Source organism: Salpingoeca rosetta, assembly GCF_000188695.1.
Source record: "Salpingoeca rosetta unplaced genomic scaffold supercont1.9, whole genome shotgun sequence".
In the NCBI taxonomy this organism is placed as follows: Eukaryota; class Choanoflagellata; order Craspedida; family Salpingoecidae; genus Salpingoeca; species Salpingoeca rosetta.
The window spans coordinates 815484-840483 of NW_004754925.1; the positions used below are offsets into that span (position 1 = coordinate 815484).

Here is a 25000-nt window from a genome sequence, read left to right on the forward strand (position 1 = left end):
GAAGCGGGAGACACACACACACACACACACACACACACACACACACACACACACACACACACACACCAAACCAAGAATACAACACATGCGTGTTGAAACTCACAATTTGGCTCTTGCGACACCAGGGGCTGCTGGGGAGGTGCGAGTGAGGACGACAACGATGATGACGTTTGCGGCTGGTGCGAGATGTCGCTTCGCGGCTGATACATGGGCTCGTTCGACACATCTGTTGGGTTGATGAATGCCTTGAGGTCTGCTGGGATGTATCCTTTGGTCAACAGCTTGGAGTTCTTGGAAGAGCGGAGCAAGGGGAAGGAGCCGTGACACGTGTTTGGGGTTGTGGTGAATGGCAATTGAGCAGCATGACGGAAGAAACAAGGCGGGAATTACATGCGTGTGCATTCAAATTCGTGTGTGCGTGCGTTTGTACTCGGGGCACGTGTCAAACACATGCACGAGCGCGCGTATGCGTATACACATTACAAATGTACACGCATGCACACCACAAGAGGCGTGCGCACAGGCAAAGACGGAAATACCAACCTTTGCTTCTCCCGAGTAGTGGTGTGCAAATGCAACGTGCTTTGGGCGGTCTGGGTACAGGATTTGCAGCTGATCCAAATCACTGACGCGGTCGGCGAGCGAGCGAATGGAGATGTCTTTGTTCATCCATGGCTGCAGGTGATACACCTGCATACCATCTGGCGATGGGCCGACCCACGACACACTCACGCCGCTCACAAGCGATGTGCTGAACCGGACCAGGAACGTGCCAGGTCGTGACCCCTGTTACAACACGCGACGGGAGTGTGTAGATGTGTGTGCGGGGTGTGCATTTGTGCGAGCGTGTGAATGTGGTGTGAGTGAATGCCTGTGAAGAAAGGTCATCTCTGACCAAGATCGAGTAAAGCAGGTTCTTGAATACACACACACATACGTGTCAACGCACACATACATACGTGTCAACGCACACACATACACGTAAACGCACACATACATGTAAACACACACACACACACACACACACACACACACACACACACACACACACACACACACACACACACACGCACGGCTCGCGTTGGGTTTTTGCTTACGGCAAGGACGCGAAAAGTCTCGTCCTTATCGATGAACCCGTACACGAGATCCTCGTCCCAGAGCGCACGGATGTGCTGCATACGCATGTGCACATGGCAGGACGGGTGAAGGCGAAGTGACAGGCGAGGAACATTGCACAAAACACAGTGAGCAAAGCGAAGAGTGCTCACACACGCACACGCACACGCACACACACACGCACACGCACGCGCACACACACACGCACACGCACACACACACACATGCTTGAGTCGTAAGAGCACGGAAGCGGCATCAAAGGCACCTTGCGAACGGTGTCGAAGCAGCCGTAGAACCATTCCCAGAAGGTGAAGAGGTTTCCAACCATGTAGTCCTTGTTGAAGCGATGCCATGTGATTGTGTCATGTGGCCCTGTTGGAAAGACAGAGGGGAGGAGCGGGGAAAAGAAGGTGAGGCGCGGGGGGGGGGAAGGAAAAGGAGGCGAGTGCATGAGCAGCAGCAGCAACAGTGCTAATTGTTCACCCGCCCACTCACACAACCCACCAACCATAATCCCCCAGTGGCTTCTGTCCTGAACAACTGACCGCTGACACCGGCAAGCTGCGCAAGAAAGTTCATGTGCTCGTCCTTGAGAGGTTTCAGCTTTGCGTTCATCCAGAACTGCTTGATGTGCGGCGCCAGCTGCTGCCACTGCACAGCCTGCTCAGTCTCTAACCCAAGCTGTCGGCGCAGTGATTGTGTGTGCGTGCGGGTAGAAGGGCAGGGCAATCCATTGAGTGGGCAAGGTTGCACCGCGGATGTGTGTTGGAAATGGGGAAACAAGCGGAGGCGTCCATATTTGTGAATATGGTTCATGGCACCTTCACGACAGACCAAACCAGGAAAACAAAAAAAAAAAGATCAAAATTAAGAACACAGACAGACAGACAGGCACACAGACACAGACACACGTACCCGGCCGGGAAGCGCAAATGCGTTGTCCCAGAGAACGGTGGCCTCAGCACCTGGAACCTGGTTACCATGAACAACGACCACGACAGGCAGCGACAGCTCTTGCAGCAGGTACACCTGTGATGGTTGTGGGTGATGCACATGCATGTGAGGCAAGTTGGGCGTGGGTGCATGCGTGCGCGAATGTGTGCGTGCTTTTGTGTGTGCGCAGAGACAGAACAAGCTGCATTCACTTATTTCAAGACCGACGCCATCAACGGCAGGACACAGGCCACACAGCAACAGCATCACACCACCGAAACACTCGTCATGCACACCACCACCATCGTTTCTCACAGAGTCACCGCCGGGCAGCGTGACGGTCACGCGAAAGCAGATGGAGAACTTCTGCTCTGTTACAGTCTGTTCTCATTCGCATCGGGCGAGAGGTGTGGTGTGGTGTGTGTGTAGTGTGTGTGTTGTAGTGTGTGTGTGTTGTAGTGTGGTGTGGTGTGGTGTGGTGTGGTGTGGTGTGGTGTGGTGTGGTGTGGTGTGGTGTGGTGTGGTGTGGTGTGGTGTGGTGTGGTGTGGTGTGGTGTGGTGTGGTGTGGTGTGGTGTGGTGTGGTGTGGTGTGGTGTGGTGTGTGTGTGTGTGTGTGGGGTACATGGCACGTGAGCGACGATTGCCACACGTGCACAGCTGACATACACGCGCGCGCGTACATGAGGCATTGAATGCGTGCGCATTCAAGCAAGCAAGCAGACAGGTAGGTTGAGGCGCACGTAAATTACGCATGCGCACACATATGCACGCACAAATCACGATCACGTCCATTCATGGACTGCGTGGACACTCACATGATCAATCTTCTCTGATTTGTCGGTGCGCTTGATCTTGCGAAGGGAAAGCGTCTTGAAGCCAACCTGGAGTGCATTGTTCCCTGGCTGAACACCCATCGCCTGTACACGACACCATCATTTGAAGGAGTGACGATGGAGCGACAGATGTGAGCACGCAAGCATGAACTCACAATCACTCGCAAGCACACATGAAAACAACCAAACGCCCACCCAAGCGAGGAAACACACACACACATACACACATACACACTCACACACTCACATACGAACATACATACATACGAACATACATACATACGAACATACATACATACATACATACGAACATACATACATACACACATACATACACACATACATACATACATACATACACACGCTCAAACAAATGCACGCACGAAGCAAAACACTGCGAGCACAAACAAAGAAAAAAAAAACACATGCGCACACCTTTCTGCTGTTGAGAATATCACCACTGGATGGAGGGTCTGGGAGCGGCAACTGCATGCTCTGTCCGCCCTCTTGCAGCAGCGTTGTCTGGCGAATCTCACGCACATTGCGCTCGTTCACAATGTGCGCGCTGACCTCGGGCGGGTTGAGGTGGAGGGTGAGGGACGGCCCGACAAGGAGACGCACGGTGGCCTGGAAACGCGACTGGGTCTTGAGCACCTGTGGCGGTTGCTGCTCAACAACCAGCGACCTGGCAGTCGGGTGTGGTGCAATGAGGGGGAGGGGGGGGGTGGAGCAATTGGGGCTGGTGAGATGCGTCAGTGGTGGGGTAGGCGGTGGGGAGTAATTATGTTGCTGGAGCCTGCAAGCTCAACAACCATGCTCACATGGAGGGTCAAAGGCACTTCACGTCCACACACACACACACACACACACACACACACACACACACACACACACACACACACACACACACACACACACACACACACACACACACACACACACACACGCACGCACACACACACACGCACACACACACACACACACACGCACGCACACACACCTGTGGAGGAGGAGGGCGAGTGTTTTGTTGATGGCGTGGAGGATGGTGTCAAACTGCTTCTCAGACTGCGGGTTGAGTGGGAGGCGCACCTGCAGATTGCACATGAGCTTTGTCACCTGGCGAATCTGCCACACCTGCGTCATCAGCGAATCTGTGCCACGGAGAAGACCAACGGTGCAAGGTGTGAGTTTTTTTTTTTTGTTTTTTTTTTTTGGGGGGGGGGGAGATGCGTATGTGTAGACGGGTGAGTTTGGGAGTGGGGACGTGGGCAAAACGCCTGAGCACTGGATGCTCGAAGAAACCAGTCAAGGAAAATGGGTACACAGAAGCACGCACAGCCACACACACAGCCACACACATACATATACACCAGCGTATGCATAGCTACCGACCTGCCCACTGCTGGATGGTGTCGAGGGCGAGGGTGAGGTGCTGCTGTGTTGCCGTGTGTTGGCGCTGGGCAGCCCGCCACCGCTGCACACACATGTACGCAATTACGATGGTGGTGGTGGTCGAGGTATGGTGTGAGGACGTGGTAAAGAGGAGAAAGGATTATTGTACGCAGAAGCATACGCAGGTGCTCGTGAATGAAGGAGTCGACACACACACACACAACACACAACACAACACACATAAAACACACAACACAACACAACACACACACAAGCGGAGCACGCGACCTCGAGCTGCTGGATGAGGCCGTCTGCGCCAGACTGGATGGTGTCAGCGGCGCGGGCGATGGTGCTGTGCAGCGCCTAAAGAACAGTGGGCACGTGACGGCGACGCAAGGTGAGGCAACCTGTCGCTTGAACCACGCTCAAAACGGCGAGTCGAGCATTGGATAGCGCGCGGGTCAACCACTCACAGATCAAAAGACCCACACACAGACACACAGAAACGCACACGTGCAGACAGAAAACACGAGCCCTCCTTCACCACACACACACACACACACACACACACACGCCACACCTGTCTGGCCTCGAGAAGCTGCTGCGCTTCGTCGGTGAGCTGCTGTTGCGTGCTCTGCTTCTGCTGCACCATGGATGCAAGGTACTGCTTGAGCTGGGGGTCGTTGCTGGTGGCTGCCTGCTGCTGCAGCGACTTGAACTCGTTCTCCACCTGCACAAACCCGTGGTACTTGATGAGGAACGTCTCCTGCCGCTGCTCCAGCTGCGGCATGTCCGCCGTCACCGTCTGTGTGCGAGAGAAAAAGAGTGTGTGTGAGTGTGTGAGTGTGTGAGTGAGTGTGTGAGTGAGTGTGTGAGTGAGCAAGTTCATGTGCGCACATGTGTGCATGTGTGAATGAGTGAGCACATGTGTGTGTGTGCGTATGTGAGTGCACACGTCTCCGTGAGCACGCATCCACGCACGTCTCCACGCGCACGTGTATGTGTATGTGTGTGTGTGTGTGTGTGTGCCCTACCTGGTGGGCGACCTGTGCTTGTTGCACAACATCACGGACAACGGAGGAGAAGCCGTGGTTGATGATGGTGGTGGTCGGGTCCTTGACATCTTCAAACTCGCTGCCGTCCGCACTGCTGTACTGTGCGTGCTGCTGTTCAAACTGCATGGCCTTGGCCAGGAACTGCGCCAGGGTGAGCGGGTCAAGCGCGTACGTGGTCTCGAATGTGGACAGGGCCTGCGAGAGCTGGGTCTGCAGGATGAATGTGTCGGACTGTGTGTTGGCACGCTGCTCGTCCAGGCGCTCCTTGACGGCGCCGATGAGGGATTGTGTCAGCGCTGCTGCGCGGTCGGCGTTGTTCTCCTCGGCCACGGCCTGCCAGGGCTGTGCCTCGATCCAGTCGGCAAAGTAGTGGCGAATCTCCAGCGGGAAGTGGGGCCCGTACAGGGCCCGCACCTCTGGCAGGCGCTGCGTCACGCGCCACAGCGACATCTCCTAATCTCTGTTATCTCTCCTTACTTCCACTAATCTACACAGGCCAACAAAGCAATCGCTTGCTTGTGAGGGAAGGTTGAGGAAGGGGCCGGCGTTCGGGGAAAACAACGGCAATGATGGCGGCCGTGTTTGGCAGGGACGGCGCACGCACACAAAATAATGCACACACATGTGAATGAACGCGCATGCACACATGCGCTCGCCTACCTGCCCAGCTTTGATTCCACGAAATGGGTTTGCTGGCTTGGTGTGGCACCTTAAGTGATGTGCAGCAGCAAACCAAGCGAGTGATGTTGGACTTGTGTGAATGGTTGTGAATGCGGGAACGTTTATGTGTATGTGTGTGTGTGTGTGTGTGTGTGTGTGTGTGTGTGTGTGTGTGTGTGTGTGTGTGTGAACGCATGTGGGTGTGACAGGGTGCCCACAACGGAGGAAATAAGGAAGCGGTTTTCCAGCAGGCTCACCAGTAAGGAAGGAAGCAAGCAAGACGCAATGCAAAAAGCGGAACATTGATTTGAAGAGGTGCGTGTAGCCGTCAGCAGCAGTTGATGCGGCTCAATTTGAAGATGGCTGACAGCGCTCCCGTCACAACATCAAATCACACACACACACACACACACACACACACACACACACACACACACACACACACACACACACACACACACACACACACAGACCTCAAAGTCGCTTGGTTGCTTCGTGCTGTTTTGTTTTGCCTTGTTGCTTGCTTGCCAACAACTGGAACGTGGAGATCACACCAACGATCGTATGTCGAGTGCGCACTGCGAGGTTTTGCGGCAAGCCCTGCAAGCAGCAGGCTGATTGCTGACAGCAGTTTTCTTGGCCAACAGAAAAGTCAGCATTGGTGACTTTAAAAGGCAAGTTTGCCTTTGACTGTGAGGAAGGTTTCGTGGATAGTTTGTTGATAACTTCCGCCGATGTTCATGTGCGGCAAACAAACCAAGCCTGCACCACGAAAAACTATTTGGACTTTCTCAAATGAAGGCAAACCCGCAATTGAGCCAACGTGCCTTTTTCTCCCACCCAAGGTGAGCGTGTGCACGAGATGAGCAAGAGAGAGAGAGAGAGCTGATATGAGCTGCTGGGTGGCTTGGTTGGACGATGGCTGCATGCATGCGGTGGTGATGATCGACGACATCGGCCATGGTTGTGTGTGTATGTGTGTGACGTGTAGAGGTGTGGTGCCGCCAACTGCAACCGCAGCAGCAGTCGTTGCTGTGGTGTATCCGCGCGCGTGCTCGCCTCCCAACACAGAAACAGCGGAAGCTACAGCAAGCGTGCAGTGTGCGGCGTGGTTCGGAGTGTACTCGCGAATGGCACGTGAACCAACAACAAGCAAGAACAACCGCAGCGCACACCAACACTCAACAATACGCACACGCGCATGCTGTGCATGCACTGACGAAAGATAAAGCAGCGGCCGCAGCAGCAGCAGCAGTTGTCACACCACTTTGTGCACGTGTGTTCTTTTGTTTCATGCATAGGTTGTCGCCCATCTCTGACTTCCAGCTCGCTTTTCTCCCCTTCTCTTGCCTGTGTTCTTTCTTTTTGATTCTCTCTCTCTCTTTTGTTGTGCAGGCGCCAACAACAACCACCTTGCCTCGTTGCTTTGGCTAATCCTTCAGGATGACCAAGACCCGTCTGTACTCCAAGGCCGTCTTCCTCGGCTACCGCCGTGGCAAGCACAACCAGCAGACCAACACCTCCCTCATCAGGATCGAGGGTGTTGACTCCAAGGCTGACACAGACGTGCGTCTCTTATTCTTTGTGCTTGAGGACTTTCGTGCTTGTGAGGGTGCGCAGAGTGGTTGCGTGGGGACGACGGGCGGGCCCACCTGTTGGCCACGTGTTGTTACTGTGGTCTCTCAACGTCTCGTCGCGCAAGAGAGTGTGTGTTGTGTGTGTGTGTGTGGTGGAAGAGAGGCCCGACGTGCGTGAGTGCGCGTGGATCTGTCAAGGCATGCAGTGTCATTCATGCGAGGGTTCACATACGCACACGCACGGCATGTTGTTTTGTTACCCCTTCCATGGCGTGTTCGCTCATCGGTCGCTCTTTTGATGTGTTTGCGCAGTTCTACCTCGGCAAGCGTGTTGCGTACGTGTACAAGGCCGCCCGCAAGATCAACGACTCAAAGGTGTGTGCGACTGCTTCCTTTGATGATTTGATTTGACACACGCGTGCCTGCTTTCTTTCGTGACTGAGTGGTTCTGATGTTGCGGTGTTGTGTGAATTGCAACATGGTGTGTGTGTGTGTTGCAGGTTGTTCGTGTCATCTGTGCTGTGTTCTCATGGTTCTCATGGTTCTCCTCACTCATGTCAACTTCACGCAACACGCACACATTGATGGTGCTCTTGTCATGCTCACCCAACACCATCATCCCGCATCACGACCGGTAGACCCGCGTCATCTGGGGTAAGGTCACAAGGCCCCACGGTAACTCTGGTGTCGTCCGCGCGCGATTCCGCAACCCCCTTCCCCCCAAGGCCATGGGCGCTCGCGTTCGCGTGGTACGTTTGTCATGTGATGTGTGTGCTAATTTGTCTGTACTCTTTTTTAAGTGGACAACCGGATGAGAGGTGAACGGAACGGGAACGCGAGAGTGTATGGTTGTGGTTGTTGTTGCCTTCCCCTTGTGTGCATTGTTGTTGAATTGGTGTGAGAAAATGGGTGTTGGTACCAACGTGATTGGCGAGCGCGTACGACAATGACATGAGATCAAGCGAGGAAGGGCTGTCGTGTTGTGTTGTATTTTTGTATGTTAGTGTAAATTGTTCAGTGTTGACTCGTGTGGTCCATCTCGCGTTGATTAATATTGCTTGCGTCAGCCATCACTAACCCATGCTGCTGTCGCTGTCTGGCTTGATTTTTGTGTTGCTCTGTTTGCTTATGCAGATGCTGTACCCCTCCCGCGTCTAAGCGTCACTCCGTGCATGTGTTCATGTTGTTCTTCCCCATTGTGGTGGTGTGACTCTCGCAGTAAATGGCGCACTTCCTACATACAGACATGGCACGGCAATGAAGTTGCGATGTGGCACGCCTTAGTTTGCATTTACGCGTTTATAGCAACAGCAAAAGCGGGAGATGGAGACACAACAGACACGAAGGGACACAGAGAGCAGCACATACAGCCATGAGCAGAGTGCGGGGAGCGTGTGTTTTTGTGTGACATGAGATGGTCGATCCTGGAATGTTCATGCTGCATCGGCCTGTTTGTATCGTGTCAGTGAAGCCCTGTACTCCTCCTGCACGCAGTGCATGTGTTTTGTGTCGAGTGAGACAGTGCAAGACAGTGCGTTGCGAACACAAGCATTGAGAAGACCTCGTTGTGGGCAGCTAGCTTACCAGGGATAAGCTGGGGTCTGGGTGCACGAGGTACGGCCCGGTGCCTGGTGGGCCAGAGGTCTGTTGTGAAGGAAGAGGGTAGAAGGCAGGTGCATGCCAGCGTTGCGCGTAGCAGAGTGACCCCATGTCGCAGTTAAAATGGGACAGACAGACACAAACAAAAACAAGGACACAGACAATCTTACACGCACAGACACAGGCACAGACACAGACACAGACACAGGCACAGGCACAGACACACACACACAGACACAGACACACACACACACACAAACACACGCCCGAACCTTAGTTGGTGCTGGCACGCCTGGGGGAGGAACTCCTGGAACTCCTGGAACACCAGGCGGTGGTACGCCAGGAACAGCAGGAACGCCGGGCGGTGGTGCTGGTGGCTGCTGCTGTTGCTGCTGTTGTTCGGGTTGTGTACTGCCGTTGGCTGGTTGCGCAGTTGCTGCCTGCGCCGGTGGAGGAGGCACAGGCGGAGGAGGGGGCGCACTTGTGCTTGGTGTTGTGGTGGGCGCAGACGCTGGTGGTGGCGCGGGCAACAGTGGCGGCTTTTCTGGGTTGCTCGCCCCGGCACTTGCGTTGCTTGTCATGGGTGCTGTTGGCGGCGCCAGCGCCGATGAAGCTGGTGGAGGAGGAACAGGTGGCTGCTGTGGCCGTGGCTGCTGGTAGGCCGCGGACGTTGCCGACGACGGCGCGGGTTGGTGTGGTTGATGCTGGTACTGTTGTTGCTGAGCGTACGCGTGTGGGGGAAGACCTGGGGGCGGACCGCGCGGCCCTTGTGGTGGTGGCGGTGGTGGCGGGAAAGGCGGGCCACCTGGCGGGCCGGAAGGCGGCACACCCGGCGGTGGTGGTCGTGGCGGCATGCCTGGCGGTGGAGGGCGTGGGGGACCCCCATATGGCGGCATTCCGGGTGGCGGTGGCCCGTGGTGGGGGTGCCCGTAAGGAGGGGGTGGGGGTCCTCCAAAGTGGTGCGGGGGTGGAGGTGGGAAGCCCGGCGGCCCACCCGGCGGTGGCGGGGGGCCGCCTGGGTAGCCGCCATAAGGGCCGTAAGGGCCGGGAGGTGGCGCTGGGTATCCGGGTGCTGGTGCTCCATAAGGCCCTGGCGGTGGGGCTGGGCCGCCTGGCGGTGGTACAGCAGGCGCTGCAGGCTCAGGCTCCACCTTGCTCTTCTTTGCCGTGTCTGTGAAGAAGTGTACATGTGTGTGTGTGTGTGTGTGTGTGTGTGTGTGTGTGTGTGTGTGTGTGTGTGTGTGTGTGTGTGTGTGTGTGTGTGTGTGTGTAGTTGGGGGGGGGCAGGGTTGCATAGGTTTGATGAGAACAAGGGAGAAGCAGAGTACAACGACGAGCCGTGCAAGAAGCATTCACGCAGGGATGCAAGAGACGCACAGACAGACAGATACGCAGACACAGAGATGGACAGATATATAGATGCATAAACACACAAGCACACAGCTGCACACACACACAGACACACACACACACACACACAGACACAGACACAGACACAGACACACACACACACACACACAGACACACATAGCTCTCCCAAATACACAACTCACTGTCGTCCAGCAGGTCCTCGGGGATACCGGCCATGCCAAAGATTTCAATGCCCGGGTCCTCGCGCCCTGGCAGAGCGTTGGGCACCTCCTTCACGTCTACCTTGTGCACCTGGTGACAGTGGATGACCATCCCAGGCGCCGTGTACAAGCGCTTGTTGCAGATGTGGCATTTGAAGTGCTTGGCCTTCTGGTGCTGGATGAGCACTGTCTCCTCGTCAAACTCCCGCTCGCAGTAGTAGCACCAGTACTCGGGCTTCTTGGTCACCTTTTTCTTCTTGCGCCCCATCTCCTATGTGTGTGTGTGTGTGTGTGTGTGTGTGTGTGTGTGTGTATGTGTGTGTGTGTGTGTGTGTGTGTATGTGTGTTAGAGAGAGTGTGTGTGAGCCTGAGCCTGAGCCTGAGCGTGAGCGTGCGTTCGCGCGTCAAACAGCCGCTGCTTGAGTCGTGTTCGAGTGGATGCAGCACCCAGCGTTCTCTTTTGTCTTGTTCGACAGTGACAAGAGAAGTGCGCATTGTGTATGTTTCGCACACAATTTACACTTGCGGTGGATAGTGTGTTGGCACTGTGTGTGTGTGTGTGTGTGTGTGTTGTGCTGTGTTGGGTTGGTTCGACTTCTTGAGTGTCTCTGTCAGTGTGTCTGCATGTGCCGGGCATGTACTGCGCTGTGGAACGTGGACGTGCCCAAGGCAAAGGAACAACGCACACCAAACACACCAAGGACAACAGGAGAACAACAAGAGAGGAGCACAAACATGAGTGGACAAAACCACGCAAACAAACGTGAAAGATCAGGCGGCTTGCTGCATGAGGGATGCATTGCAGCGGCAAGCAACAGGGGCGCTGGCCAGATTCGTGGCCCCGTTCATGCGTCCGTGTCCATGTCCTAAGCAATAGGCGTGATAGAGAGAGAGTGTGTGAGTGTGTGTGTGTGTGGGTGTTGGTGGGGGGGGGGGAGTAGAGGCACAAAGAGTGAGGCAGCACGAAAGAAGCGGATGATACAACACACACGCACACACACAAACACACAAAGCACGGCACACATGCAGACACACAGCACATGGCACATGCGAGCGAGAGGGCGCGCACGTTCTCAAGGGTGTCGAGGTACGGCTGGACGGCCTCATCGCGGAGGATGTTGCACGGCTCGTCCTTGCCTACAATGGCAACCGTCACGTTCTCGCTGGTCAGTTCAGCCTCGCTTGGCAGGCACTCCCGCAACGCAAGCAGCGCGTGCCGGATCAGCCCAGCGCGGTCTAGCGTGAGAGACAGTGTGTGTGTGTGTGTGTGCACGTGTGTGTGTGCGCGTGTGTGCATGCACGTGTTTTTGTGTGCGTGTGTGCGTGCATGAGTTGCATGTGTTGTTGTGTGCATGTGTGTCAGCTTGGGGGATGGTGGAGCAAACCGAGCGAAACATTATAGATGAAGACGCCGTGCATGTGCGCTGGGACAGACTGCAAACACACACACACACACACACACACACCATGGTCTCACCCGAGTCTGCGATGGCGGTCATCTGGCGCTCCAGGTATGTGCGGGCAGACTGGGAACGGGCACCAATGGCCATGCTCTTGCAGTCAAAGTAGTTGGCCGACGGCTGCACCTCGTAAATGTGCGGGCCAGATGCCTGCGCAAGCGGTCACAATTGTTTGTTTTTTTTTTTTTTTTTGGGGGGGGGGGAGCATGTGCAGGTCGCAAGCACACGGGTCGACACGAGGTGAGTGTACAGATAGATACAAGTCACGTGAAGCACATGGGTATGTGTGTGTGTGTGTGTGTAAGTGGATATGGATGCATGTGGATGTGGATGTGGGTGAGTACATGTTGATTGATGAGCAGCAATAAAGTTGAGGTGTGTGTGTGTGTGTGTGTGTTGGACTCACATCATAGCCGGCCAGGAGAAGTCCAACGCCAAAGGGGCGGCGGCTCCAGAACTGCGTGCACCGCTGCAGCTCTGCACACACGAGCATTTACACATACACACACGCACATGCGCACGCGTAATTGTGAGTACACTGAGCCGCAATGCAAGGCGTGGGCCAAGATCGCTTAGGGAGGCCAAGATCACACGGGCGACGAACGCCAGCATCAGTTGGGGCAGCAGTAACAGCGCACACAAGGACAAATCATGGGCTGATGTGGGTGCACAAGTGTGTGGCCTGGAATGGGACAACGCACTTTCGCCGAGGGCGCTGACAAGTCTGCCGACGGGGAGGGGCTCGTCAAAGGCCCACTTGGAGCTCGTGCACTCGGAACGCAGGAACCGCCTGCACATATCCATGCGCGGCAGTTGTTGTTGTTGTTGTTGTTGTTGTTGGGTGAGAAGTGAGTGTGTGTGTGTGTGAGTGTGTGAGAAGTGTGTGAGTGGGAGTGAGTGAGTGCGAGTGTGTGTGTGTGAGTGTGTGAGAAGTGAGTGTGTGTGGGTGTGTGGGTGTGCGTGGGAGCGTGTATGCAAAGGAATCAGGCAGGAAAACATCAAGTGTGCATTCGAGCATGCATACATCTACGTACACACATGCAAGCATGCACACACACATACACACATGCAAGCATGCACACTTACGCGAGAGAGCGGGCGTCGGATGTCAGGCCAGAGATGGACATGCACACGTGCGTGTCAATGTCAAACACCTTGCGGCGATGTGATGAAAGCTCCGAAGGCTTACGCTGCAGTTGAGAAAGCGGGAGGGGGAATGAACGGGGTTGAAGGTGAGTCGCATCCGTGATCGCATGAATGTTTGCAGTGCAGTGGGAGTGGGACGCGGGTGTGCTTCTTGAGCAGAGGGAGAAAAAGGCATCAGCCATGGGCCGTGGGCCGCGTGTTTGTGTACCTTGACAGCGACAAGCACGGCATGTGTTTTGTTCTTGACACCGACTGTTGCAGATCCCTGTTGGTAAACAAGGGGCAACGTGACAAAGACGAAAGGAAAGAGCGGGTGTGTGTGTGTGTGAGTTGTGTATGTGTATGTTAGCGGGTCAGAGGGAGAGTGTGTGAATGGGTGTACGTTCGTGTTCGTATTAGCAGTTTGTGTGAGCGAGTGAGAACAAACAAGGCAAGCGAACTGTACTCATTCAGACAAGATGCACGCCGCCCGAGTGACGGCGCACACACCTGCTTCACAGCCTCCATGGCGTACTCAATCTGGTAGATGCGACCCTGCAACGTGAAAACGATCACGCATGCCGTGTACAATCGCAATGGTTAACGACACACATGCAAACGAGTGCAGGCGCACAAAGGCATGCAAACAAACACGGGCTCTCAGGATGCATGCAAGAATGGCAACAGGGTAGTTGGCACGCGGAGGGCATCGAACCTGTGGACTCCAGGTGACAACATCGTTGTCGTATTGGTTGCGGAACTGCGCAAATTGTGAACAAGCGAGTGAGCAAGTGTGTTTGTGTGTGGTGTGTGACAGCAAGTGTGTGTGTGTTTGTTTGTGTGTGTTTGTGTGTGTGTGTGTGTGTGCGTGTGTGTGTGTGTGTGTGTGTGTGTGTGTGTGTGAACATTACAGAACAACCAGGCATGGGAAACAAAGCAAAGCCATGCGTGGGGTTGTCATCTCACCATGGTTGTTGGTGTTGGTGTTGTGTGTCGATGGAAGCGAAGGAGAAACCGTGTGCGTGCGTACTGCGTTGCCTGTTCGTGTACACAAAAGAAAGCCCTTTTATGTATGCGTGTGTGTCTGGGTCCTGCTCTTGTCGATCAGGTCAGTCTGCTCTGCCTTCACCAACCCGCGCCTGTCTTCCTCCTCTTGCGTGTTCGCTTGCTCGCTCTTGCTGGCTTGCTTGCTTGTCGCTTTGTCGTTCCGTTTCCTCTCACTCTCGCTCTCTTCTTGCTTTGTGTCGGCTGTTTTTTGTGAGTGGCGAAATATAACGAAAGATACCGGTCAAGTTTCCTGCCACACAAACCAAGCGGAACAGCGGCAGTGGTGGACACCTTGACGTGAGTGTTGTGCGCATTTTCCCACCCAACACCCAGCCACACACCACTGTCACATCGCACCGCGTCGCGTGTTGTCGTCGAGTCTCCTCCAACTTTCAAACCACCGCAGAGATGAACAAGGGCTTCCTTGGTGCTGCCATCATGGCAGTGCTTGCTGGCGTGGTTCTCTCCCAGAACGGCTACTGCCTTCCTCCATGCAACCCATGCACCCCTCAGATTGGTGCGTGTTGGCTTGACTGACTATTGTTTGTTTGGTGGTGTTTTGGTGGTGTTTTGTTTGGGTTGAGATGATGGTGTGTGTGTTTGTGTGTTTTGTGTTGTTTGTGTTGTAAGGGTGTGCATGGTTTTGGGTTATGGACAGATGCACGCTGCGTGTGTGCATTTGAGGGGGGGGGAAGGGAAGGGAAAGAGGGCAAACAAAGAGGTTGTTCTTGCGTTGCCTGTTGTTGATGGATGGCTGCGTTGAGTGATTTTGTCCGCACTGCTCGTATGCCTCCCAGTGTCTGTCCGTGTCCGTGTGTCCGTGTGTCTGTCTACATCCTCACTCTCATACGCTCACTCTCATGCACACCAACACCCACGCACCCCAACCCCACTGTTCCTCTTCCGAAAATGCAAATGACACGACAGACAACCACACCGTGATTGAGGCTGTGCCCGGCCTGCGCGCCACCGTCGAGATTATCGCCGACTACGGCAACTGCTCCGTCACGTACACCGGCTACGAGTGGCAGGTGTCCTGGGGCGATGGCGTCCGCTCCATGAAGAACATCTCCCACATCTCTCCCGAGCAGGCCCAGCACACTTGTACGTCCTGCTCACTTGTCTTATGCTGCATTTTGTGCGTGTGGTGTGTGTGTGTCGTGTGTCGTGTGTCGTGTGTATGTTGTATGTGTGTCGTGTGTGTCGTGTGTCGTGTGTCGTGTGTATGTTGTATGTGTATCGTGTGTGTCGTGTGTGTGTCTGCACAGCTTCAACTTGATACATGTCGCATGTCTTCAGCACTTGCCCTGTGTCCTCGTCCCTTGGTTGTGCACTGTTCACGATCTTGCACACTTTTGCTTGGTGCTGGGCTTACTTACTTCCTCCTTTTGCCACTGTCCCATGCGCCGTCTCACCCTCACCCATGTCGAATGCTCACATCTGGCTCTTCCGTCCATCCACGCTTCCCACGGTTCCCACCTTCCTCCCTTTCTACCCTTTCCACCCTTTCCGCCACCCAAACACACGTACACACACACACACACACACATACACGCACACACACATACATACACGCACACACACATACATACACGCACACGCACATACACATGCTGCAGACCAAGCCCCAGGCACGTACACGGTGACTGTTGGCTACTGCGCCGTGCCCCACTACTGCTGCGAGAGCTGCACCACCCTCAGCAAGACCATCGACGTCAAGAACTGAGCCGCTTGCATCCCCTCTCCCCCTCCCTCTTCGCCGCAGCCACGCCACGCCACGCCACGCCACGCCACGCATGGCTTTGCGCCCCCGTTTCCGTCTCATTTCTTCTTCCTCTCTTCCTCTGCTCCCATTTTCTTTCAAACAAGCAATGAGCTCGAGCTCTTGCGGTGTGTTGTTGCTGTTGTTGTGTGACATGATGCGACTGATTGGTGCGGTGTGTGAGTTGTGCCACCAGTTGTGGTCGTGTTCAACGTAGCCCCTTTTCCTTCCACGCCTTCTCCTTGCATTGCGTTTGCCCCCCCCCTTCCGTCTCTCCGTCTCTCCGTCTCTCTCTCTCCGTCTCTCTCTCTCTCTCTCGCTGTTATCCGCCTTCCACTTTAGCCGAACCAACCAGTGCACAAGCCAAACCACCACACTTGTGGCAAACCAAAACCGCTGAGCCAAGCAAAGCACAGCACAGCAAAAAGCAAAGCAAAGCAAAGCACACACAGCGACGATTGGTGTATATCTTTATGCCTTTTTCGCCAGCACCTGGGTGTCCCGTCTGCCTCGCTCAACTTGCTCACGTCGACTTGGTCGCGTGGGTGGTTCCAATCTCGCTGCTACAGCAATCGCCAGGCAGCACCCACCACGTGTCCCAGCATCATTCACGCGGAAACGGACATACCTCCCACCAATCACCAACAACCAGACAGCAGCCAAACAGACAGACAGCAGCAGTCGGGCAGCTTGACGGCAGCAGTCACACAGCAGTCACATAGCAGCTAGATAGCAGGCAGCAGTTCGCAGGAGCAGATTTGCGGACAGCAACACACGGACAGCGTGCGCAACAAAGTGCGCAACAACGACGACGACAACGACGATGACAACGCCAGCTTCTTCAACTTCGCCTTCTTCCCCTTTGTCACAGCAGCAGCAGCAGCAGCTGGGGGTGCCTGGTCGCTTGCTGTGCGACAACGTGCGGTACCTGGGTCACGTGCGCATGGCAGGCAGCGCTGAAGACAACAAGGAGGACGCGCGCACAGCCAAGCACATCCAGGACATCCACCTGTTGTTCAGATCGGGCCGCGCACCGCGCCACGCGCCACCACATGCTGGCTCACCGCTGTGCCTCATTGCTGGCACAGACAGCTTCAGCATCGTCCACCCACGCCTTGGGCCTTCACCCTCACATGCACACAACAGCGGCGGCGATGAACAGCCAGAACAAGGCGCCGGCGACGCGCAGCTTGTGCTGCACGTGCCACTGGCCCACGTGGTGATCGCCCACGCCATCCGCAACAGCGTCTACATTGCGCTTGCACAGCCACCACACGCCGAGCAATCACACGCACCACCGTCACAGCAGCACAGCCAGCTTGTGTGCCACTGCTTGGAGTTTGACCTGGCGACTGCAGCGCACATGCCCATGCAGCTGCAGGACTCCATCACCGCGTTCCAAGAGCACGGGCAAACCCGCAACAAGGAGGGCGGGAAGCACACGACAAGTGACAACAAAGACAAGAAAGACAGGAAGGACAGGAAGGACAAGGAAGACAAGAAAGACAAGAAGGGCAGGGACGCCTCTCGTCGTGGGCGCAGCAAGAGCCTTCGTCGCCGAAGCGCAGGCATCCTGTATCCAGTGCACCGGCTGTTTCGCAGGGAAACAGCAACCCTGTCCGGCACGCTCACTCCAGCAGACCTCGCCCCACAACAGCCACACCAGCGGCAAGGCCGCAGGCCCGAGCATGGGGTACAGGGAACGCAAGGAACACCCGCAACAACAGCAGCAACAACGACAGCAACGACGGCAACAACGACGGACAAACAGTCGCGGAGACGGAGCTTCCTGTTTGGTCGCAGCTGGCGACGGCGCCGCAGCGACGGTGCTGGCCATCACTACGAGGACAATGCTGCTCGTGGTGATGAGCTGGCACGCGAGCGCCAACGCCAATTCGAAGGCCTTGCACTGTCGCCCCACACGCGCTCGCCTGCCACCAGCCCACACCGCACCGCACAAGTGGTGCACATGCGGCACCAAACACTCATGTCACACAACAACAACAACAACAACAACAACTTCCGTCGCGGTCAGGGTCACGACGGCTACAACAACAGCAGCACCAACGGCAGCACAAATACCATCAGCACCACGCCACGGCGCTGGTCAAGCGGCGTCGTCCTCGACTACGGTGCGACGCCACTATCACTATCACCTTCTCCACCGCCGCTGCCGCCACCAAGACCTCTCTCAGCCCATCATGACGGTGGTCGTAGTGTGCGCCATGTAGGGTACGATGACGATGACGATGATGACGACGACTATGACGACGAGGCGCTGTATGAGCAGCTGGACAAGCTTGATCTTGACGGTCTGAACGCAGAAGGCAGCGACGTCATTTCTGGGGCGCCACAGAGCGACAGCGATGATGCTGGTGGTGGCGGTGATGGTGATGATGATGGTGATGACCCGTTGTATGATGCCCGGACCATGGCGGGGCTGTCCGACTTTCCAGCGCAACTCCGCAACAGCAACAACAACAACAACAACAACAACAACAACAACAACAACAACAACAACAACAACAACAACAACAACAACAACAACAACAACAACAACAACAACAACAACAGCCGCAGCCATCATACCCGCCACGCCATGCACGCATCGCGTTCGCCATCATCACGACAGCAGCCATCGTCGCAACCGTCGGGCAGGCGGGGAGCAGCATCATCGTCAGCACCGGTGTCGTCCACGCCATCAGCGCTCGGGTCGCCAACATCGTCCCCGCGCGTCCTGCCGCGGCCCGCACTCTCGCTCGCCTCCCTCATGGGCAGCAGCCACGACGCCAACACCAACGACACCCGCAGTCGCAATGGCAACATACATGCGCGTGGGACTGGCGTGAACTGGAATCAATCGTCCCACACGACCGCCATTGACACGCGCATGTTTGACATGCACAGCAGCGGCGGCACCAGTGCCACCAGCACCGCGACCGACAGCAACAGGAGCAGCGGGTATCGTGGCGCACAGACCCCGACGCCGCCAACCATGCCGTCCTCAAACCCACACACGCAGCAGCGCACAGCGTCAAACACACACGCACGTGCTAACACTCGGAATCACGCGCCAACACCCACGTTTATGCTGGCGCGACCAGCCAAGGCCGCGGGGCCACTGAGGGTGCGGGTGGTGGATGAAACGCTGTACGACCAGGAACAGCAGCCAAGCCATGGCAGTGATGGCGTTGGCGGCGAGGGCGGGGACGATGTGACGTTTGGGTTTGGCGGGCTTGTTGGTCACAGCAACAGCACGAGAAGTGGAGGAAGCACGCATGGCAGCGGCAGCGGCAGTGGTGGTGGTGGGGTTCGTGTTGGACGGTCGGGGACGCTTGTGGCGTGTGATCAGTCGGCTGTTATTGGAGGTACCGACGCCGGAGCAAGGTCGCGATCGTCAACGGTCACATCAACAGCAGCTGTGGCAGGTGGCGCGGCAACAAGCAACAGCGCACGTGTGACAGTTCCTGCTGGGCCACCGCCACCGCCGCTGCCATCACGCAACAGTACGGTACGCGGGACGGAGGAAGGCGGGTACTTTGAGTGGACACCAGGCATGCGCCCGCGGTCTGGCACCTACCACCGCGTGCTTCCTCGCAGGCACAGCAGCCACGCCGTCGACAGTGCTGATGGTGACGGCAGCCGTGGGGACAGTGGCGGTAACGGTGGTGAGCATGGCGGCGTGCGTGCGCGGTCAGCCACGATGGCAAACATGCCAGACTGGTTTCTCGGGGCGGTGGCCGCACAGACAGCAGCACGCGTCCTGGCAGGAGCACCGGTGGGCACGTTTGTTGTTCGTGCGCGGGCCGGGCTGCGGGCCTCGGACTATGTGCTGTCTGTCAAGTCTAATGACGGCAGCGTGCAGCACGGCGACTTCATCAAGGGCCCCGATGGGCTGTACCAGCTGCCGGATGGCGCGTTTGCATCCCCGTCGCTCGCCTCGTTTGCCTTTCGCTTCATGCGCGCAAAGAAGCCCTTCCCAGGCACCACCACCCCGCTCATGTCCCCGCTGTGCTAGTGCACAAGTGGTGGCGGTTGAAGGCTGCTGTCGGCAGTGAAGCGAGGCGGGAGGGAGGGAAGCAGTGTTGGGGAAGGGGGAGGTGTGTGAGGTGTGTTCCGTTGAGTGTGGCTTTGATACGATATCTGTTGGAAATGTGTATTGTGTTCGTCGCGCTGGGCACACCAGTGGTAACAGAACAGCCGTGCAAGACTGCACATGCATTCAAAATAAACAACAATGCATTCAAGGTGAATGAATACACAGGCAACAAGCAGCAAACGCCGAGGAGGCGAGGAAGGGGGGGGGGGGACGCTGTGTCGCATGGGAAGATAGAAGGGTGGTTGAGAAGGCGAAGGGAGGGGGCATGCCGAACGGGTGTAGCAAGCCTGGCATGAGCAAAGAACACGCAAACGCAGATGGCATGGGGGCACGCAATCACAACCAAAAGAGGAGGCCGGAGACATGTGCATGAACGAGCGCATTGGCATGAGCACACAGACAGACAGACAGACGGACGGAAAGACAGACGGACAGACACACACACACACACACACACACACACAGACACACAGACACACAGACACACACAGACAGACAGACACACACACACACATCCAAAGAGCCTCCCAAACGCAGATGCAGGTCAAATGACATGTGCATCCTCCAGTGCATCGAGGAAGCGGACGGCCATCTTCTGTCCGCCAACAACGCTCGGCTCCACCTGCTCCTCATAGTCGCCAGCATCGTTTGGATCAAGCACCTCAGACAGGGCCACGGGGATGATGACTTGTGGACCCACATCGTCCTCACTGGTCGCCTCGCCTGCTTCTTCGCCAGCATGTTGGCTGCCACACCCAGGCCTGCACTCAACATTATGCTCATGGTCATGGGCATCGTCGTGATCACCGCCACCATCATCATCACCATCATCATCCTCCAGAGCTGCGTAGTTTGTCGCGGACTGTGTGCGGTGGGTTGCTGCCTTTCGTGCCTTTTTCTTCTTGTCCTTGTTCGCCTTTGGGTTCTTTGGTGTGGCTGCAGCGTCTTGTGGGTGTGGGGAAAGGCGAACCTGCGAGGTTGCCCGCTCGTGGATCAGCGTGATGAGCGACTGCAGGTGCTCCGGGTGTTTGCGATAGCCGGCCAGGTTGAGGATGGTGGATGCCCAGCCCTGCGTGACAGCACAGGGGAAATAGATGCTACACACGATGACGGCGCGAGGCCGCGTCTTTGCTGTGAGCGCCTCAATGTAGCGCTCAACCTGTGTCTTGAAGAGGTCGATCATGTGGCCGATGCCCAGGCCCGTGCGCCAGCGTCGCACGACGCGTGTCGGTGTGAGCAAGGTCAGGCCCGCCATGGACAGCAGTGTGCGGAACGTGGGCTTGAGCGCAACGTCGTTGCCCCCAACAGAGACAATGAGGATGTCGTTCTCTCGGAGGTTGTCGCGAACAAACTCGTCCTGCGGCAGGAGGTGGCGCCCTCTGTCACGGTCGCCGAGCGCAGACTCCTCCACGGCGCAGTTGAGCACGGAGAGCGGCTTGCCGCGGGCCTCCGCCTCGTGCGCGCACCAGAACGCGACGTCGCGGGCCATGAGCGGTGGCAGGAGCACGTTCTCGTAGCCGCCCACGGCCTGCGCGGTGCAGGGTTCCTCCTGTTGTGCGCTGCGAAAGAAGAGTCGCTTGTTTTCTCCACGGAACAGCCAGTGCTTGTTGTCGAGGCTGGAATCCCCAACCAGGAACACGCGCCTGCGATCCGCAGGCAGACCCTCCAGCACGGCCTTCAAATGGCCAGCCCGGTGGCCGTGGTACTCGGCATAAAAGTCGCCGCTGTTCACCTTTCTCCGCATCGTCGACATGGCTGTGTGTGTTTTTGTGTGTGTGTGTGTGTGTTTGTGTGTGTGTGGGAGTGGATGTGTGGCTGCGGATATGGTTTTATGAGAATGATGAGTCTTTGCTTTGTTTGGGTGTTGGGGCTGACTGTGTGCTTTGTGTGAAATTATGGTCGATGGTCGTGGTGGTTGGTCGGACACAACACAACAGCAGCCAAAACTCAAAACGTAAACCGCACACGAGCATTTCATATTGTGATTGCGATTCGATGCGAAATCCAGCAATTCAGCTCGCTTCCGTTGCTGTTTGTCTGTTGTTGAGGCGAACAACGACGACGAAAACCTCCGAAACCACAGGTGCGGGAAGGCTGATGTGGTGTGGCGAGGTGTGGTGTGAGTCGTGAGTCGTGTGTATGCGAATGCATGTATGTGTGTTTGTGGGAGTCGTGTGTATGTGTGTGGTGTGGTGTGGTGTGGTGTGGTGTGCAGGGGGTGCCTCAAAGCGCCAGTTGCTGTGACGGTTTGTCGCAACTTCTCGCTTTTTGGTGTCTTGTTTTTGCCTCGCGTTGCTGCTGATGGTGTTGCTGCTTACGGGGTTTTGTTTTCATGTCACATCAAATCACACGACATCACAACCCCAATCCATTCTGCTGATGACTGTGCATATTGTGTGCATTCTGTGACATTTTCTTGCTTGATTGCTTGCTTGACCATCGCATGAGCAGGGTTGTAGTCGTGCGAAGCCAAACCCTGTTGAGCTCCTTTGACCGACGGCTGTGTTGCGTCTTCGGGGCTGATTGCTTTTGACCATCACCATGGAGGCCACATGTATGCAGCTCTCCATCGAGGTACGAGTGTTTGTGTGTGTGTGTGTTTGTGTGCGTGTATGTGTTTGTGCGTGTGTATTTGTGCATGTGTTTGTGTGTGTATGTGTTTGTGTGTGAACATCTTTGTGTTCGCATCTTTGTGTATGTGTGCGTGTGGCCGGGTGCACGCTCTGTGCTGGTGCTGCGAGGCGCATCTTGAGATTACGCGGGAAGTTGGGGACCGGCTTGGCGAGGGGTCGAGTTCTTCGAGGCCGGCCTGCGTGTTGGAACGGACGACAATGACGTGCTCAGGTGCAGCTCGGGCGTTTCTCCTGTGGCTTCGCGCGAAGCTTTGGCTTGCTCTCCGCCCGTGTGTGTGTGTGTGTGTGTGTGTGTGTGTGTGTGTGTGTGTGTGTGTGTGTGTGTGTGTGTGTGTGTGTGTGTGTGTGTGTGTGTGTGTTCATGCATGCATGTGTGTGTGTGTGTGTGGCTGTGCGGGAAGTCTTGTTGTATGTGTGGCGTGGACGAGTGCGTAAGTGCATGGGTTCGTGTGTGTCGTTTGAGTTGTGCGTGCGCATCTGCCTCCTTTCTCCCGTTGGCTGATGATCGCCTGTTCCCCACCGCGACCACCACCTGTAGGCGATTGAGTACTACCAGGCCACGCTGAAGATCACAGAGGAGCTCAAGGACGAAGTCGGTGCGTACCCGAAGCAACGCGTCGTGTGCTGCCCTGCTGCCGTTGGCCGCCTTGATGCGCATTGCGAACTGTCTGCAGATGTGCGCGACGTTGCCTCGCACACTGATCGACCGTGTCGACTCACACACACTCACATTACTCGCGACTCACACACACTTACATTACTCGCGACTCACACACACTTACATTACTCGCGACTCACACACACTTACATTACTCGCGACTCACACACACTTACATTACTCGCGACTCACACACACTTACATTACTCGCGACTCACACACACTTACATTACTCGCGACTCACAAACACAACTCCCACGACATTCAACAAACAAACACACACACACTCGCACACACACAAACAAACAAACAAACACACACACACTCGCACGCACGCACGCACACACACACACACACACACACACACACACGCACATACACACACACACACGCACGCACGCACGCACGCACGCACGCACGCACGCACGCACACATCAAGGGGAGGGCCGGGCTGTGGGCAACCTGGGCAATGCGTTTACGGCAATTGGCGATTTCGAAAAGGCGATCCACTACCACCGCCGCCGCCTCGACATTGCAAACAAAGCAAACGACCTCGTGCGTGCGTGTGTGTGTTTGTGTGTGTGTGTGTGTGTATGTGCGCGCTGTTGCATGCAGCTGTTGCCTTGCTGTAGTGTGCGTCTGTGCTTGTGTGTGCGTGAACTCGATCTGGTGTGCGTCTGTTGCATCCCCCAGAGCGATGTGTGCTTGTCATTCCTCATGCACCCGCTGCACACGTGCTTTGCCCTGCGGCACCCACACCGCCATCAGGCTGCGAAAGCGCGCGCGTGCGGTAATCTCGGCAACGCGTTTTCTGCGCTTGGCGAATACACAGAGGCAATCAGGTAATGATGATGCTTGCATGTTGTATGTGCTGGTGTATGTGTGTGTGCGTGTGTTGTGACTGGCGTTGGTTGCTGCTCGACATTGCGTCGCAGGCAGTGTAACAGTGTTGTTGTGACTCGCTTCCACGTTCACATGCATCCGTGTACGTACAAACTCATACGTGTACTTACCCACCACACGCACACACACACACACACGTTTGGTTGTTGTGCGCAGGTACTATCAGCAGAGCCTCCACGTTGCAAAAGAGGATGGAAACCAGGCAGCCCAAGCACAGGTGCGTTTGCTGCTTGCGTTGTTGCTGTAATTCCATCATCGTCGTTGTCACCACCGCGTTTGTCGTTGCTGCGTTTGTCGTTGATGCCATTGATGTATTCGTGCATCTCATACAGGCATGTACACACACGCACACCCGATGCCACACGCGTGCCAGGCGCACTTCTGTCTTGGGACGACGTTTATGCAGCAGAAAAACTACATGAAGGCGCTCGAGCACCACAAGAAGCACTTGGAGCTCGCCGAGGCCCTCAAAGACAGACAGAACCAATGTTCGTGCACGCACACAGACAGGGACGCAATGTATCACATTCACACACACGCGCATGCACTCACTCACTCACACACACACACACATAC

General features: G+C 55.9%; 8 protein-coding genes across 8 annotated transcripts in view; 4 read left to right on the forward strand and 4 right to left on the reverse strand.

Annotated features, from left to right (window-relative positions):
* PTSG_04084 (STAT5A/MGF protein) overlaps window positions 1-6143 on the reverse strand; it is a 7563-nt gene extending 1420 nt beyond the window's left edge. Inside the window, exons 1-15 of the mRNA XM_004994923.1 lie at window positions 5991-6143; window positions 5310-5817; window positions 4856-5080; window positions 4564-4638; window positions 4276-4357; window positions 3884-4034; window positions 3319-3568; window positions 2866-2967; window positions 2365-2430; window positions 2032-2145; window positions 1662-1797; window positions 1382-1488; window positions 1098-1172; window positions 544-786; window positions 104-290 (exon numbers count right to left, since the gene is read on the reverse strand). Of these exons, the coding sequence (XP_004994980.1) occupies window positions 104-290; window positions 544-786; window positions 1098-1172; window positions 1382-1488; window positions 1662-1797; window positions 2032-2145; window positions 2365-2430; window positions 2866-2967; window positions 3319-3568; window positions 3884-4034; window positions 4276-4357; window positions 4564-4638; window positions 4856-5080; window positions 5310-5780 (2284 nt within the window). The 5' untranslated portion in view covers window positions 5781-5817; window positions 5991-6143. The remainder of the gene's footprint in view (window positions 1-103; window positions 291-543; window positions 787-1097; window positions 1173-1381; window positions 1489-1661; window positions 1798-2031; window positions 2146-2364; window positions 2431-2865; window positions 2968-3318; window positions 3569-3883; window positions 4035-4275; window positions 4358-4563; window positions 4639-4855; window positions 5081-5309; window positions 5818-5990) is intronic.
* Window positions 6144-6812: 669 nt separating this feature from the next.
* PTSG_04085 (ribosomal protein L35a) lies at window positions 6813-8856 on the forward strand. Its single transcript, XM_004994924.1, has 5 exons — window positions 6813-6835; window positions 7386-7556; window positions 7880-7942; window positions 8206-8316; window positions 8702-8856. The coding sequence occupies exons 2-5, from the start codon at window positions 7434-7436 to the stop codon at window positions 8723-8725; spliced, it is 321 nt and encodes a 106-aa protein (XP_004994981.1). The 5' UTR covers window positions 6813-6835; window positions 7386-7433; the 3' UTR covers window positions 8726-8856.
* On the reverse strand, window positions 8841-11061 carry PTSG_04086 (zinc finger protein). The gene is made up of 4 exons (XM_004994925.1): window positions 10720-11061; window positions 9439-10337; window positions 9152-9211; window positions 8841-9051 (listed from the first exon to the last, which is right to left on the reverse strand). The coding sequence occupies exons 1-4, from the start codon at window positions 11003-11005 to the stop codon at window positions 9001-9003; spliced, it is 1296 nt and encodes a 431-aa protein (XP_004994982.1). The 5' UTR covers window positions 11006-11061; the 3' UTR covers window positions 8841-9000.
* Window positions 11062-11354: 293 nt separating this feature from the next.
* PTSG_04087 (proteasome subunit alpha type-1) lies at window positions 11355-14620 on the reverse strand. Its single transcript, XM_004994926.1, has 10 exons — window positions 14289-14620; window positions 14038-14082; window positions 13833-13877; window positions 13552-13608; window positions 13284-13387; window positions 12899-12987; window positions 12604-12674; window positions 12215-12347; window positions 11807-11973; window positions 11355-11603 (listed from the first exon to the last, which is right to left on the reverse strand). The coding sequence occupies exons 1-10, from the start codon at window positions 14289-14291 to the stop codon at window positions 11583-11585; spliced, it is 735 nt and encodes a 244-aa protein (XP_004994983.1). The 5' UTR covers window positions 14292-14620; the 3' UTR covers window positions 11355-11582.
* On the forward strand, window positions 14587-16568 carry PTSG_04088 (uncharacterized protein). Its single transcript, XM_004994927.1, has 3 exons — window positions 14587-14886; window positions 15297-15473; window positions 15989-16568. The coding sequence occupies exons 1-3, from the start codon at window positions 14778-14780 to the stop codon at window positions 16093-16095; spliced, it is 393 nt and encodes a 130-aa protein (XP_004994984.1). The 5' UTR covers window positions 14587-14777; the 3' UTR covers window positions 16096-16568.
* Window positions 16569-16622: 54 nt separating this feature from the next.
* PTSG_04089 (uncharacterized protein) lies at window positions 16623-20149 on the forward strand (the record flags this gene model as incomplete). The annotated part of the gene is made up of 3 exons (XM_004994928.1): window positions 16623-18091; window positions 18167-18466; window positions 18764-20149. Exons 1-3 carry the CDS (start codon window positions 16955-16957, stop codon window positions 20147-20149), a joined length of 2823 nt encoding a protein of 940 aa, XP_004994985.1. The 5' UTR covers window positions 16623-16954.
* Window positions 20150-20774: 625 nt separating this feature from the next.
* On the reverse strand, window positions 20775-21983 carry PTSG_04090 (uncharacterized protein; the record flags this gene model as incomplete). The annotated part of the gene is made up of 2 exons (XM_004994929.1): window positions 20775-20996; window positions 21201-21983. The coding sequence occupies 2 exons, from the start codon at window positions 21981-21983 to the stop codon at window positions 20775-20777; spliced, it is 1005 nt and encodes a 334-aa protein (XP_004994986.1).
* A 788-nt stretch (window positions 21984-22771) lies between these two features.
* Window positions 22772-25000, forward strand: part of PTSG_04091 (uncharacterized protein) — a gene marked incomplete at its 5' end in the record, with an annotated part of 4633 nt that continues 2404 nt past the window's right edge. Inside the window, 6 exons of the mRNA XM_004994930.1 lie at window positions 22772-22804; window positions 23402-23459; window positions 23961-24076; window positions 24290-24363; window positions 24581-24641; window positions 24798-24912. Coding sequence (XP_004994987.1) covers window positions 22772-22804; window positions 23402-23459; window positions 23961-24076; window positions 24290-24363; window positions 24581-24641; window positions 24798-24912 — 457 coding nt within the window. The remainder of the gene's footprint in view (window positions 22805-23401; window positions 23460-23960; window positions 24077-24289; window positions 24364-24580; window positions 24642-24797; window positions 24913-25000) is intronic.

Coding starts and splice junctions, on each gene's coding strand:
- PTSG_04085 (XM_004994924.1), top strand. CDS start 7,434: ATGACCAAGACCCGTCTGTACTCCAAGGCCGTCTTCCTCGGCTACCGC. Junction 7,943..8,205: donor GCAAGATCAACGACTCAAAG/GTGTGTGCGACT, acceptor CACGACCGGTAG/ACCCGCGTCATCTGGGGTAA. Junction 8,317..8,701: donor TGGGCGCTCGCGTTCGCGTG/GTACGTTTGTCA, acceptor TTGCTTATGCAG/ATGCTGTACCCCTCCCGCGT.
- PTSG_04086 (XM_004994925.1), bottom strand. CDS start 11,005: ATGGGGCGCAAGAAGAAAAAGGTGACCAAGAAGCCCGAGTACTGGTGC. Junction 10,338..10,719: donor CGAGGACCTGCTGGACGACA/GTGAGTTGTGTA, acceptor ACTTCTTCACAG/ACACGGCAAAGAAGAGCAAG. Junction 9,212..9,438: donor GCGTGCCAGCACCAACTAAG/GTTCGGGCGTGT, acceptor CCTTCACAACAG/ACCTCTGGCCCACCAGGCAC.
- PTSG_04087 (XM_004994926.1), bottom strand. Junction 12,348..12,603: donor TTCTCCTGGCCGGCTATGAT/GTGAGTCCAACA, acceptor CCGCTTGCGCAG/GCATCTGGCCCGCACATTTA. Junction 11,974..12,214: donor GACCGCCATCGCAGACTCGG/GTGAGACCATGG, acceptor CTCTCACGCTAG/ACCGCGCTGGGCTGATCCGG.
- PTSG_04088 (XM_004994927.1), top strand. CDS start 14,778: ATGAACAAGGGCTTCCTTGGTGCTGCCATCATGGCAGTGCTTGCTGGC. Junction 14,887..15,296: donor CCCATGCACCCCTCAGATTG/GTGCGTGTTGGC, acceptor ATGACACGACAG/ACAACCACACCGTGATTGAG. Junction 15,474..15,988: donor CGAGCAGGCCCAGCACACTT/GTACGTCCTGCT, acceptor CACATGCTGCAG/ACCAAGCCCCAGGCACGTAC.